We start from the raw sequence: 15167 nt of genomic DNA, 5'->3' as shown, positions 1-15167 counted from the left end.
TGTCTTAGGGTACTCTAGGTTTTCATGGTCCTTTGTGTTTGTGTTTCAGTGTGCTTGTAAGGGTCAACTACTTTGTACTGATTCGTGATATGGATAAAAAAATTCTAAAAAAAAAAAACAATAGCCATCCCGTTAAACCCCCATGACCAGCTCGTGAGTCTAGCATCTCTCTTTAAATTATTTATATCTTTTAAACCAACATTCTGATTTTTCAAATTTTATATATTCGAACCCCTGGCACAAAGGCCTTTATATATTCGAACCCCCGGCGCAAAGGCCTTTAGAACAGAAAGGATGGATATGTTTTGGAGAGAGAGTAGAGGTCCACGCATGTATGGACGGGATATGCGTTGCGCCCGCGATCAGTTAGTACACAAAATCTACTTGGAGATGCTCTCGCAGTACAATTCAATGCTGGGTAATCGAACAGCCGGTGGCGTCGTGTTTGACAGCCGTCAGACGGTTGCCCATTTTTATCTCCGCATAGATTCTCCGTTCACGCGGATCGCCTTCATCTCGCTCCCTCTCTTCTCCCCGCCCAAAACCCTACCAACTCCTACTCTCCATCCACGCCATGGCGCCGCCGGGCTCGCCCGCTCCCTTCACCGGTGAGCCCCTCCTTCACGGCTTATCCCCGACCCCAACGCGCTAACCCTCAGCCCCAGACGCTAACGCTGCTTCTCGTGCCGCAGTCGGCGGGCCGATGCTGAACATGATATTCCAAGCGGCGTCCGACGGAGATCTCCACCTCTTCAAGAGTACGTGGTTGTGGCTCTTGATCTCCTCGTCCCAGATCTTCGTTGGGAGATTTGAGTGCTGATTTTTCGCGTCCAATCCGCTGCAGGGCTGGTGACGATGCTGGACATGGGCAGGGGCCGCCTCAAGGAGACGGTGGAGGCGCTGAGGGTGGAGGATGCCGGGTTGCTTCAGGGTCTCGGGGCGCTGCACGTCGCCACTAACCGAGGGAGGATGGAGGTTTGCAGGTACCTGGTCGGGGACCTGCAGGTTGATGTGAACGCCGTCGACAAGGGAGGTCAGGGTCCCTCCAAAATCCTACTCCCTCCGTTCAGAATTACTTGTCAACAAAATGGATGTATCTACAACTAAAATACATCTAGATATATTTATTTCTTGGACGAATAATTCCGAACGGAGGGAGTATATTGATTTAGGATTTTGTGATCATTTTATTTTTGTTTGCTCGGCATTTATATGGAAGTATGGGCTTGCAAGATTTCACCAAGCGCTATCATTTGCAGTGTGGTCACTCGGAAATGGAACCTCTGTTTCGATTTTCATGTCCTCCAACTAATTATTGTTTATATGAGTTGCTAGATCTGTAGATTGAAATTGTGATTTCGCTGTGCTTGATGTTTTGGGCTTGCTAAATTATGATTATGATCACTCATGAAGTCATGATTATATAACATCTCTGCTGCTCTGCATATTTGCCACTCTGGGTTTATCTCTTTAATGTTCAGATATTGTCTGTGCCGTGCCTGTTTTCTCAAGAAGTGATCATATAGCTTCTTATGGAAATAGACCATGCTCAGTTAATGATATCTCAGGCTATATCCTACATAAGCATGGCTGATGTAAGTAGGCCCCGTCGAGGGTAAATTATTATTTCTTCAGGATTGTTTGATTTACTTTTTGGACATATGCATATGCTGCAAGTTTATATATGCAATCATCTGTTGTGGAGACGTCTAAATTATAAAGTTAGATTCGTTCCCATTTGGGCCATATTGTCTTTTTAAAATCTTTCATTCTACTTCATACTTTTCTGTGGGGGGTTAAAAGTTATGCATTTATTTCTTTGCTAAACCCTGAAAGGTTTTGCATCAATAAGCTACATTACTGTGTGCTTGACAGGTAGAACACCTCTGTTTTTTGCGATATCTTGTAAGGGTGTGGGTATTGCCAAATATCTTCTTGATCATGGTGCCGATCCAAACAAAAGCTGCCACAATGGGCTTTCCCCTTTACATGAAGCCACTACATCAGGTCTATCCCTAGAAACGCATGCCTCTGTTTTCCATTTGTATGCTGCAAGTTTTCTTAAGTTGTCCTTTGAATATTGAAGTTGTATTATAGTGTGGTTTAGTATTGTTTTCTTACTAGGATCTGTTTTCCTTTGTTTTTGTTTTTTTAAAACAAGGCAAACGACTTGCCATTTTCATTGATTAAGAAATGGTTTCATTACACACATCGACAAGCAGCGGCGGAGAACAGAACAATTACTCTCGCGGCATTACATTACGCAAATGCTTAGTGCCCGCCATGGCCCAAATAGAAACTTCCTCTTTTATGCGTCGCATGACAGTCGCCACCGGCGCCACTTTGCTCCTGAAGACGTGAGTATTCCTTTCATTCCAGATCTCCCATCCCACGAGGAGTAACAAAGAAGACAAGGCCTTCGTCGGGTGCGTGTTGCTAGAAAGGACCGCATCCCACCAAGATTTCACCGAATTGAACAGGAGCGAAGGGGCCGTGGGGACAGCAAGCCCAAGCCATGAGAAGATCTCAATCTAAATCCGGATAGAAAAACGGCACTTGAAGAGCAGGAGTGCTGCATTTTCTTGCACCTGACTGCAAAGGGGGCATCTGTCGCAATTTGGCAATCCTCTCCTCTAAAGCCTATCAGCCGTCCAAACTCTGTTTTGGATAACAAGCCAGACGAAAATTTGCACTTGGGGGATTCCAGACCAAAGCAGCCAAACCGCCAAGTAAGCAGACTTTGCGGAGTACTGCCCGTCATTGGTTGGCTTCCAAACAATAGAGTCCTTGACACTCGGCTGGATGGTCACGATAGCTAGCTTCTCCCAAAGGGCTAAGAATTGTTGAAGATTCCTTTGTTTCATACTCCCTCCGTTCCTAAATATAAGTCTTTGTAGGGATTTCACTATAGACCACATACGGATGTATCTAGATGCATTTTAGAGTATAGATTCACTCATTTTGCTCCGTATGTGGTTCATAGTGAAATCTCTCCAAAGACTTATATTTAGGAACGGAGGGAGTATATGGTAATAGATTATCTAGCCACAGAATGTATTGGCTTTAACGAATGCCTTCCTGATCAAACAAGTCATTATTTATGGCACATGGTCAAGCAGAGTGAGGTGTATAAGACTTTTGAAAAGAAAGATGTCCAAAGAAATACCTATATGCTCTGCTGTAATAAATACTCCCTCCGTCCCAAAATTCTTGTCTTAGATTTGCCTAGATACAGATGTATCTAATACTAAAACGTGACTTGATACATCCGTATTTAGACAAATCTAAGACAAAATAATTAGGACGGAGGGAGTACATGGACTCATTTTCTTTCTAAGTCTTTGTAGCTTGTTATTGCTATTAATGGAAATCAGGGGAAACACTTCTTTCGAAACAAAATCTTTCAGATTGAGAATGTGACAGAAATACATATCCTCTTATCCAGCAAGTTTGTGCATTATTCAGGAGATTGTGAAACTGTTAAACTATTGCTTGCTAAAGGAGCCTATATTGACCCGGTAGCCTTTTGTGGGACACCACTTCATTGCGCCGCTACTCAAGGGCATGATGGCATTTTGAAGATTTTGCTGGACCACAATGCAGATGTAAGTTTATAAATGCATATGTTTCAGCCTTAAGTTGCCCATTGGATAGGTGCATTTACATGGCAAACTTTAATTTCTTGTGTTCTGCTAAAGAAAACTCAGTAGTCGTATTTCTCATGCTCTATTGGCTTGTTGTCTGGTTGCTTGATTCTACTTTGTCGTTTCTGCATTTTAAATCATGAATGCTTGGCGCTCAATTCTGAACACTGTTAGATAGCTTGTTCAACACAGTTAGCTCATTAAGATAAGGCAAATTACAAGCAAAGGCCGAAGGGGCCAAACCAAGCAAAGAGATAATACAGCAAAAAAAAACCTAAGGCATAGCTAACAAAAACCTGCAGAAGAAGCAATATCAGGAGACCATCTGTGCAGCAGCAGGCGTTGCAGCGCCTTGGCCCCTGCCTCCTTCCAGAAGCTAGCTCGTGGAGAATGGAATCCTCCAGTTCTTGCCAATTCGAGTCTTATTCTCAGATGTGCGCCACTGCGAAGTCCCCAAATCTTCCACATTAAGATCGTACCACCGTAACTCTTGAAATCTTGATTACAGTTTTCTTTTTCTTTCCCTTGTTCAAATCGCGCCATCGTAACATGTGTCGACGTACTTCATGCACTTGTATTTAAATTCATAGTAATATACTATCAAGCCTAGGATCTATTTCCTTGCTGTAGTAATAGTTATTCTGTCGATGCATGTCACGACCTGCTTACTTTTTTAATGGAATACAAGATATATACCGCTGCACATCTCATCACTTCCGGTCCCTTGAATGTTGACGTTGATAATTAGAGATAACTTATTGATGCAATTGTATTTTTGCATATTTTCCACAATAGTCTTCTCTATCTTGTGCTGATGCTCACTTTTAAGTGCCATCTAAAATTTCAAGGTCTGACCAAATTCTAGTAAGCTATGAAATATGTTGGATCAATAAGTTCCGTATGCTTGTGTATTTTGTAATGCCCTGAAAGCTATTTGACTTTAGTGATATCTATGTGTCAATTTTTATCTTTATCCCTTGATTATCATTTTGACCATAGGAGCTGATATCTTAATTGTCTCTCAACAGCGCAATAAAGAGGTAAATGGCAAGACGCCTCTCATTGCAGCTATAGATGCTGACTCAAGGAACTGCATGCTTCTCCTGATTAGGGTATTGGACCTTCACCTTAGACTTTCAAGTCTTTTAATTTTGACGATTCCCTTTGCTATGTAATGACATTTTTTTTCTTGGTGAAGTTGAGAACGCTTGACTTCCTGTGCTGGCCTTTGTTTTGTGAACTTGGCCACAGTTGTAGTACTCTGCAATTTGCCCCACTTGCAGTAGATACTTTCTTAACCATTTTTTCGGTTACCAAGTATGATGACAGTGAAGAGTGAACTCAACAAAATGAACTAGTTGAAACAGTGGCTATTCATTCCTTAAAGTGCAGAAATTTGAAATGCTACCCAGTTCATCTTGAGGACTGACTTATCCCCATATTTTCTTGATACAGACATTGAACATCTTTTTTTGTGATATAGGCTGGTGCTGATGCCAAGGGAGCTTTAACCTATGCTGTGGAGAATCTCCATTCTCAAAAACTCGTTTCAACTGACTTCGTCAATTGCATTAAGGAGGATGCTGCTGCCGACCGTGTTCTTCCAGATGATGTAAGATTTACCTCTTTGACACTATGCTTGTTGAGTTCAATCTTTTTGGCGAATCATTCATGTAGAGTTCTAATCAGCATTGCAAACATGGTGGCTAGGCATTGGGTTTTAAAACTCTACATGCATACACTTTGACCCTATCAAGTTGCAACCCATGCACACATGTTAGGAATTCTAGGGGCAACAAAATACACTATTCTTTCGGACCTTTAGTTGCCGACAATCCTCCAAGACCTAGGTGTGTATCGGGTACTGCGTAAGGCTCCGGTACTTTCTTGCATATTCGAATAATTTCGTCCAAAAATAGGAAACCAAAATTCCCAAAGTGGCTTTGATACTGGAATGGCACAGTTGGAATTAAAGCCCGGGCCTGTTGGATTAATCATAGCACACAACACAACTTCATCCCACGTGAAAAGAAGAAGCAAGGCACATGCACCAAAGAGGAAGATAATGCAATGTTCTTTTTGTAGAAAAGGGAAGTGGTCATTACCACCGGGCTTTGCATCAATGGTGCCTGCAGCCTAAATCTTACTATAAAGTTTCTTACAAGCCAAAAACAACGCAGACAAATAAGAAATATAGTGACAGGCGACAATTAAAAAGTTTAAGTACTAAGTAGACAATTTCCTATTGCAGTCTTTCTAGATACAAGGGCTCAGGACTGGATGAATATTAATCACGTGATTATCGCTCACGTTAATATTTTGTTCATGCTACCAGATAACTGACATAGACAGAAGTTACCATGCTTTATGGTTGTAATGGGATTTTGCCAAACATGGGTGTAAGGGCCACTACCTAATTATTACAGTTGTGAAACTTACGGTGTAAAAATTGTGCCATTTGAAATTTATTTACAAGGTTGCCTTCATAAATATTTCAGGGACATTCTGGCTTACTACAAGGCAAGTTCAGTTAGTTGAAATAAATAAATAATAAATAATACCACTGCAATCGGCAATCCTCAATTCTGTGGAAGTAGTTACAAGAAATTCTAACAAGATTATGTATAAGATAGCAGATGGTACATGGTATAATACAATGTGCGTGGGAAGTTTAAATGGAGGAAATCAGTACCTCCTTGCCAGTTATTAACAATGAAAATGTGACTTTCACATTGGCGGGTAAGGCCGGTGGAGACTGGCATGTTGTATGTATGTAGATTAATGTAGCATGCATGTTCATATTTGTAGGACTCTATTTGTAGTTACCAAAGCATGATATCACAAATTTGTGTGAATTTAGTTGACAATTTAGGCGATAAATTCTTTGGTACAACACAGCGGAGATGCTTGAAGGTACTCACAGATATGCAGTCAATAGGGGTGCGTTTGGTTGCAAGGGCGGTCATGAATGGGTTGGGATCGTTCAGAAAATAGACGTGTTTGGTTATAAAGCACATGAATGGTTCGAGCCAAAAAAAGAGAATATGCCATGAAGATGCTGAACCGTTCCACCCAACCAAATCGGTCGAATCAAATGGCCACCCTTTGCATGCATGACTATGTGAGCATGACTGGTGGCCCCGTCCTAAATAATTAGCTCACCACTTATATTCAGCCAAACACATGAATTGAATGGTTCAATCCCAAAAAAATTGAACGGTCCCAACCCATTCATACGACACCTTCAACCAAACGCATCCTAGATATGTGAGAAAAAGGATTTTTATGTAATGGGATCCGATTCCAAATATTTACATCATAATTCGAAGTATTTTAGAACTTATACAGTTTTGCGCATCTGAAGTCTTTCATTAACTTCGATATCATGATGATCCAGGACGAGCCTGTGTCTAAAAACAAAACTAGAGTGGCAGGGTTTAAGAAACTTGCGAACAACTCTTTCAAGAAGGAGGATTATTTTTCTGCAGCAGGATCCTACAGTGTGGTAATATTAAAGCATCATATACTTCTTACATTGTCTCTTTCTAAAATTTCATTTAGTCCATATGTTATCAATGGATTGTGTATCGCCTTTTTTTCTTGTCGAACTTTCAACCTGAAGGAGACAAGGCTTCTTTCTGGAGTACGTAATAAGCATGTGTATCATGGCATTAGAGAAGAAGCGGCAAAGAAGTCGGGTACAATGCCTTTCGGCCATCACAACGCTAATCACCAGGATTAGCAGCCACACACCCCACGCGAACTACGAAATATGCATCACCTAGATCAAGCCCAAGCCAATGGCAATGAGGCAAATCACAGAGCTACCAAGCCGCATCACAACCAACGCCAAAGACCTCAACAACACGACCAAGACCCGAGACGACACAAACCAACATACCCCCACCCATTTGCGCCAAGAAGAAGTCGGCAAGTGGATGGCAGGGCCCGGGCAGACATGGAGAAGGTGTCGTCGAGAGAGCGTCGGCGATGATCTACATTGCGCCTCAGTGCCTCACGCCAGAGCAATTGCTCACACCGAGTCGAGCTGCACCAACGGGACTCCTCGATCAACAAGACGATGCCTCCAAGGAGGGAAACGATGCCATGACGCAGCCATCACCTGGTTCGGAGGTCGGACCAAGGGTTTCCCTGCGGAGAGATTCGGATCGGGGCCAAGACAATGCCTCCATGGAGGGGACGGCGCCCGCGGGTGTTGCCGTTGTCAGCCTTGAACATCGCGAAGCAGGAATTTCTCCCAACCCCAAACCACGAATCCCAAGTCCATAGGAGATTCTCAAAATGAGCTGACTACCGTAGTGGGAGGAGAGGATATCTTGTAGCACCGCATACACCGCATGAACCAGATCAAGAACAGGGCACATCCCTTCCCACGCCCACAGGACGCCACCACCTCCACCGCGATCTCTGGCCTTCCCCAACCACGTAGGTGGAGCGAACTACCATCGTCCGGGCCGCCGGCGTCGTCCAAGCCACCACCAACCGCAGCCAACGGATCTGGGCAGGGAGAACCCCAGATCCACCGCCACCGGTGTCCCTGGCCGACCCCCACGCTGCACTCGCAGCCGTGATGGCGCAACCCCGTCGAGATCCCCTGGGTTCGCCGCCCCGGCATCCAGACACCACGCACGTGCCGTCCAACCTTCTGCGTGCAAGGGCGCGTCGCCTCCGGCTGAGCAACGGTAGACTCGGCCCTGAGGACCAGATCCAGACACCAGCGTGCCGTAGGGGCCGCAAGCGCGCATCCCCCACCCAGCACGCAGCAGCTCCGACAGTGGCGGAGACAAGGGGGGGCGAGCAGAGCGAACATGAAGTACCTACTATATAATTGACGATACATAGTCAGGTACGCATGTATTTGGCCCCCCCTAATTATCTCAGCGTCAGCAAGAAAAAAGAAGGCCTGTGTGAAAAAAGCCCACTAATAGCGGCTGATGGGCATTGGCTCTACCGCTCTAGGCTAGCTGGCTAGCTTTCTCGTAACTGTACATCCATAATTAGCGTATACATGGGATTAGTCGCCGCCGCCGTTCCAGTTTTCGACGCCCTCGCCCCCGTTCGCCTCTCGCCCTTCTCGCCCATCGCCCTGCTCTGCTCGGCTGCTCCTGTCCAGGACCCAGGCCTGCTTCTCCTCATCTCCTGGCTCGGTGGCTCCTGCTCTTGATTCTCGATCAGGGATCAGCCGATCTGATTCACATATTCAGGTAAATGGCTGCTGCACTTGTCAATTCTTCCTGCAGTCCCGTTTCAATCAACGAACTAGCAAGTCAATTCTCATCCTGTTATCATGTATCCGTGTCGAATTGGTGCTCCAGATTTTTTTTGCTTTGGTAATTTGGTTGTGTAATTTGTGATTCTGTGGTCTTTGATTCTATGAAGAGTTCCCTGTTCCCATCTTCCACATGTCCACAATTATCATGATAGTGTTGTACTGTGTGCGCCGGATGGTTCTTATTTTTGTGATGCAAATTATCCATTATCTTGTATTAGTTCCTATCTGCGATTATGTCGAACTTATACAGTATGTTAATTCTCCATGACTCCAATCCAATCTGCAGGCAACAGCTATGAAGAGAAAAGCAGGGCCAAACACCATTAAGATTAATGCTTTTTTTAAACTGGTTGCTTCAAGTTCTCAACCTACTGAAAGATTAATCGCTGCTCCAGCAAGGTTAGCACATCAGACTCTACGAATCTCTCCCTATTCTCATCTTCTCCTGGTGTTACATTATAAATCAGATTTTACTTGTTTTGTTGTGTGATCCGAGATGTCCCAAGTCTCATCTTCTCTCGGTATTGAAATTATACATCAGATTTTACTTGTTTTGTTGTGTGATTCGAGATGCTACAAAGAGTTTATATCTTCTACATGTCCTATAAATGTGATCCAAATTATGTCATACGATTCCTTATCTATCTGTGATGCCAAAATTTTCTACGTCGAACTTATACAATATAGTTAATTTTGTGATTGCCAATTTGCCATTTACGATTCAGCAGTTATGAAGAGAAAAAACGCCGCCAAACATCATTAAGATTAATTCGTTTTTAAGCTGCTTGCTTTCGAGCTACCTACTAACCTTGTTTTATTTGATTTTTTTCGCCGGATTTTTTCTTAAGTTGGCTTGGCCCCCCCTATACTCAAATCCTGGCTCCGCCCCTGAGCTCCGAGCCGAGAACGGCGCCTGAGCACCACGCCCACACGCCGCCCTGGATCGGGCCGCGACAACACGTCGACGCGCCCTTGACCTACCACGCCCACCAGCACACACACAGCCATAATCGCCCGCGCACGCCACGCCGACAGACGCTAGCTCGCCGCGCCGCCCCACACCTCCCTTGGCCTAGCGGCCCCGTGCCACCCCAGCCTCGCGAAAGGGAAGTAATGAAGCGTCCCGCCGCCGCGCAGGCTCTACCCGGCGGCGAGGGTGGGAGGGTTGGAGAGGGGGTGGTTGGCTCAGCGGGCAAGGCTTCTAATTTCATAGATTATGATATGGTTTTACATTATTCTTTAATGCGAATACATTGATCTAAAATATTCTTTTGGTCAAAACTTGTTCAAATACCAAAAAATTCACATCGAGTTGGGGGGCTTCCCGCAAAAAAAAAAGAACGGGGCAACAAAGGTTCCTACCGACGATGCCACAGGTCTGCAGCCTATTATTGCGGGAGCTGGTTTTGTTACAAATCATGGGAGAATTAAGACATCGTTGAGCTTCCAGCTTGTCATAAACATGAAGAGGGTAGATTAGTAGTGTGTTAACCTGCTGATGGTGCATTTCTTTGAGAATAAATTAAGTATGACTGTAATATTTTAGGAGTTACTGGCTTCTAGATTTGGTTAAAGCATAGTGGATAATGAATGAAGTGATAAAAAGCGTCATGATAGCCACTTGTAGGAAGACATAGGGGAAACATAATTTACGCACTGCCACTTTAATTCTCGCGTGGTATATCCTCAACATTGTGCTATATTTGTTAACTGTATGTCGGATTAATTGGCTTTGTTTTCCAGCCTTACTCATTCAGGATTAATCGACTATGCCGAGTCTCTTCTCAGTCATGTGGTAGATTTCCTATCTCATTGTCAGTGCCCACAAATTCCAAATATTTGCCTCGTTGGTTGTAGGCAATGATGCTTGATCCAGATGATGCGACCATGTACTCAAACAGGAGCCTTTGCTCGCTCCGCATGGGTGACGGAGACAAGGCTTTGGTAGATGCTAACGAATGCAGAAAAATGCGGCCTGATTGGCCAACAGCCTGTTACCGGCAGGGCGCGGCTCTGATGTTACTGAAGGTTACATAGAAGATACCATCTAAAAAAAAGATACTGCCGGATGTTTTTTCCTCTATATGAGTTTGTGTGCGAATTGTTTTTGGCTATTAACTTGTGTTTTATCATCAGGATTACAAGGGTGCTTGTGAAAGTTGCCTGGATGGACTCAAGTTGGACCGAGCTAACACTGAGATTGAGGATGCATTACGGTATCCCATCTGCCTCCTTTTTGTTGTTTGTGGCAAACACATCATTGGTTGCATTATGCATTGTGAGGAACCAGACATACTTATATTAGTAGTTATTAAGTTCTTGTTGTGCTTTTGCTCCTAAGTGTTACTACAAGTGAGTGAAGCAGTCTCTGATGGTCCTCTTTTGAATATGCAGGAAAGCTTATGATGCCATGCAAGATGTCTCGAAGCACCAAGGCTGAGTAACTGTTTGCAGGGGGAAGGAGTTCTTTGTTTTCTTTAAAAGTGGGAAGACGTTCGGGATCTGCTCTCTAGTCCCTGTAGTTGAGCGTTTCACCTTTTGCTTATAGGCTTTGAATTCCTGAACTCGTCTGATGGGAAATCAAGTAAACTACTGGCATAAACATCTGGGGGGTTTTATTTGGTTTCCTATCTTTTTGTGTCATTCATTCAGGCTGTCACAAGATAGATTATTATCTGTCCTGGAGCATCTACAACCACACTTAGGCAAATCGTCCCCTCATATGCCCTTCAAATCCATATAATCTCATGCAACATAGATCAAACAATGTACTTTATAATTCTTATAGAGCATAGAATTAACGAGCTATGGAGAAAGTTCATCCATTGTCGCCCTTGCACTTGTCCGGTTTATAGATATTGTAACGCTTGAAGATGATATAGAGACCGAGGCGGATCTGTTTTGCGCCTGGAGGTGTCGAATGCGACACCGTTCTTCTCTTTCTTCCTCTTTGGGGGGCAGGGCCAGCGAGGGCATGGACAATACGGGTATGCTCCACCGCAAGCGCACGTGCCGCCTGAGCTTATCGCTCGCCAGGTTACAAGCACGAATATCCTTCTGGCCTTGTCCGACGTGGCACGGTGCGACTCACGTTCTGCAACGCGGCGCACCTTGGCCATCTCACCATGGGCACGTTTGGCTCCAAACTTGAAGCCTAACACCGTGGGGACAAGGGCCCAATGCAGGGGTTGCTCAGACACACACCTCAAGCCATCGGCGGGCGGCGCATCACCGCCGTTCAATCTAAGCCCCACTGGCGCTAAGGCGCGAACGAAGCCATGTGGTTGAGTATCCTCCTGGGATCGACAGAAAGCTAGCCAAATCCAAGTTGACGTACTCAGATTCGCTGCCTACAATGTTGAAAATGACCCAAGATCACCAAAAAGGAGCTGGGCAAAGCGGACTGAAAGTGGGGTGGAGAGGCAAAAATGGCAAGGGTTTGATCCATAATGCAGATAAAGACAAGATAGGTGGGGTCGAGTTGGGTCGATCAGCCCAAACATTTAGGCTGGTTTAGAATGGTTTAGTTGGATGCGATTTTACGACCAAGCGAGACGTTTGTGGGGTCCAGTTCCTTGGTCCGAACCTGGTCCTTGCTGGCCCCTCTTCTGTTTAGGGACATGGAGCCAACCCAATGGTTCAATAACGAGTTCATGTCTCATTGAACAACATGGTAATAGTGCACAAAAACAAAGACTATTTACAACAACATTATTTCAATTTATTTGATCAAAAAAATAGGCAGCTCCATTTCTATTTCTACCATGAATTGTTTGTATCTAAGGTACTACCTCCGTCTAGGTGAATAAGTCATTCACGTAGTTCTAGGTCATCGATTTAAGGATTTAAATATGTGTTATATGTCATGAAAAGTATATCTCTAGATTTCTAGACGGATGTAGTTTCTAAATATATATTTTTTGTCACATATAATACATATTTAGATACTTAAATCATCGACCTAGAACTACGCAAATGACTTATTCACGGAGGTAGTAGCATATTTGTAACTTTAAAACAAAAACAGTCTTGGCTCTTGGGTTGATCTGACCATCCACCTTAAATTACGACTGGACCAATGCCACAATGGGTAACGACGGCCATTTCCATCATGAGGTCCGGTTGTAGATGATTTCTCTTTCTAGAAACCTGACTTATGGTCCACATAATGTATATAGTACTCCCTCTGGTGCTCGTCCTTTGTCTCTGAAGTCAAACTTCATAAAATTGATCAACTTTATTGAAAAAAATATCAACATTAGATGCACCATGAATTTAATTTTCATATTGCATAAATTTAATACTATAAATTTTAATATTTTAATATAAAAGTATGGACAAACTTTATGAAGTTTGACCTCTTATATATGCGAAAAGTAAAAAAGGCACGTACGATGAAAACTACTTTTGAACAGGAATTAATTTGGTGACACATAAGATTAAATACTAGTATTCGTATCAAACTTGAATCTCAGAAAAACTTATGCAGATAGATTCATTTAAAAACGTATGCACTTCATTTATGAATTATAAAGTTTTTTGGACCATTTACATCGGATGGGAGGGAGATATCAGCAACTAGCAGGTTTATGTCTGGAGGAGCGAACTAAGCTTAGCTCAAATGGTTAGGTTCATTGTGGTGGAACTAAACCACGAGTCTGCATTTATTTCATCCCTTCCGGTGGTGTGCTTTCAATGAGAGAAGGCGTTTTCCAACTCTTGTTCATAGGATAGGGTGTGCATGCTTTCAAATATCCAGAGGAACTAAGCAGAAAATATAAAACCACCATGTTAAGCCATTACAATACAGTTCACATACATTCTATGTTGTGCTCTTCACATAAGATCTTTGATAAATCTCCTCGAGTTGAATTAAGAACCGTTCGACCAGAAGCCAAAAATCTTTAAAGCACTCTTCTTAATTTCACATGGTAAACTTCCTATTCCATTGGTTGATTAATCTGGTCAATGCACTCATAAATTAGTTTCTTAGTATTTTAATAATCAAATAACTAAAAAGCATAATCCAAACACTTTATATCAAGGCGCAAGAATGACTAGAAGATGATCGGTTTCAAACACCACTGAAGGCTCTATCGGTAAAGATTAAGGGTGGAGTGTCAAAATAATTAAAGTAACGCATCATGTATGTAAGAGCCACGGTGCCCTTTGGAGATGTTTTAAATCAAAAGTGATCGGGTGTCTTGATCGATGGTTACAGGCCCCTTTTATACGTCCCGAAGAGACATGATGATCCATCGCTAGAGAGCGTCGGTTCCAGGGAATCAAAGGGAGGCGCCCGTTGCGGGAACAACCGCACGACGGTTGAGCAAGGGGAGATTTTCCCCTAATTACATAATTAGTTTTAACACTCCCCCTAATCTACGCTTGACCATGTAGAATCATCTTCATGATTGTCTGGGAAGCTCTATCATCTCAAAAGATTCTCCTTCAAAAGTTCTTCATAAAATCTTTAATGCGATCCTGAAACGTAAACACACAAAGAGATAGCATAATTTGATGTCATTCAAATAAGGATATCTCAAGAAGAGACTCCCCCTGACACCTGCAAGTCCCTAAGTCGTCGCATACCAATTCCATGAACATATTTCTGGAATGTTGAATTTGGTAGAGACTTGGTAAATAATCGACAAGATTGTCGCATGATTTGACTTGCAGAATGCTTATTTTCCCGCTTTTCTGAAGATTATTGGGGGAGGGGGCATTTAGGAGAAATATGCTTGGTGATATTACTCTTGACATATCCTGTTTGCATCTATGCAACACAGGCCGCATTATCTTCATAGATAATGGTGGGTGATTCTATCGAACCAATTCCACATGATTGTTGTATGTGGTTTATCATTCTACGAAGCCATACACATTCGCATGTTGCTTCAAATAATGAAATTATTTCAGAATGATTGGTAGATGTTGCCACCAAAGTCTGTTTTGAAGACTTCCATGATATAGCAGTGCCACCATGTAGGAACATGAAGCCGGTCTGAGATCTGGCATTATGGGGATCAGACAAATAGCTAGCATCTGTATATCCAACCATACCAGAGTCCTGATTTTTTCTGTAACTGGAAAAATAGGCCAAGATCCTTTGTGTCTTAGAGATATCGAAAGATATTCTTTATCCAAACCAATGACGTTTGGTGGGAGCACCGCTATGTCTAGCAAGTAGATTCACTTCAAATGCAATATCAGGTCTTGTGCAAGTTACA

At 43.3% G+C, this 15167-nt stretch overlaps 1 protein-coding gene across 3 annotated transcripts; it reads left to right on the top strand.

Annotated features, from left to right (window-relative positions):
• Window positions 1-365: 365 nt before the first annotated feature.
• LOC123135552 (poly [ADP-ribose] polymerase tankyrase-2) lies at window positions 366-11762 on the top strand. 3 transcript variants are annotated; one of them, XM_044554663.1, is made up of 12 exons: window positions 366-608; window positions 693-758; window positions 845-1033; window positions 1876-2007; window positions 3466-3605; window positions 4673-4756; window positions 5128-5256; window positions 7042-7149; window positions 9224-9336; window positions 10681-10965; window positions 11074-11153; window positions 11332-11762. In XM_044554663.1, the coding sequence occupies exons 1-10, from the start codon at window positions 575-577 to the stop codon at window positions 10799-10801; spliced, it is 1116 nt and encodes a 371-aa protein (XP_044410598.1). In that variant the 5' UTR covers window positions 366-574; the 3' UTR covers window positions 10802-10965; window positions 11074-11153; window positions 11332-11762. The 3 variants fall into 3 exon arrangements, 1 of the variants encoding a protein (XP_044410598.1); XR_006466064.1 differs by lacking the exons at window positions 366-608; window positions 693-758; window positions 845-1033; ... (3 more) ...; window positions 5128-5256; window positions 7042-7149 and adding an exon at window positions 7894-8869; XR_006466063.1 differs by lacking the exons at window positions 366-608; window positions 693-758; window positions 845-1033; ... (3 more) ...; window positions 5128-5256; window positions 7042-7149 and adding an exon at window positions 7902-8869 and having other exon boundaries at window positions 10795-10965; window positions 11332-11539.
• The last annotated feature ends 3405 nt before the right edge of the window (window positions 11763-15167 follow it).

Source organism: Triticum aestivum, chromosome 1B (assembly GCF_018294505.1).
Source record: "Triticum aestivum cultivar Chinese Spring chromosome 1B, IWGSC CS RefSeq v2.1, whole genome shotgun sequence".
Lineage (NCBI taxonomy): Eukaryota > Viridiplantae > Streptophyta > Magnoliopsida > Poales > Poaceae > Triticum > Triticum aestivum.
This window is presented reverse-complemented; position numbering and strand designations above follow the sequence as displayed.

What these genes read in the sequence shown, in the direction of transcription:
- LOC123135552 (XM_044554663.1), top strand. Translation starts at nt 575, where the DNA reads ATGGCGCCGCCGGGCTCGCCCGCTCCCTTCACCG. An exon ending in ACATGAAGCCACTACATCAG is followed by an intron (nt 2,008 to 3,465) that starts GTCTATCCCTAG and finishes TGCATTATTCAG; the next exon opens with GAGATTGTGAAACTGTTAAA. An exon ending in GCATGCTTCTCCTGATTAGG is followed by an intron (nt 4,757 to 5,127) that starts GTATTGGACCTT and finishes TTTGTGATATAG; the next exon opens with GCTGGTGCTGATGCCAAGGG.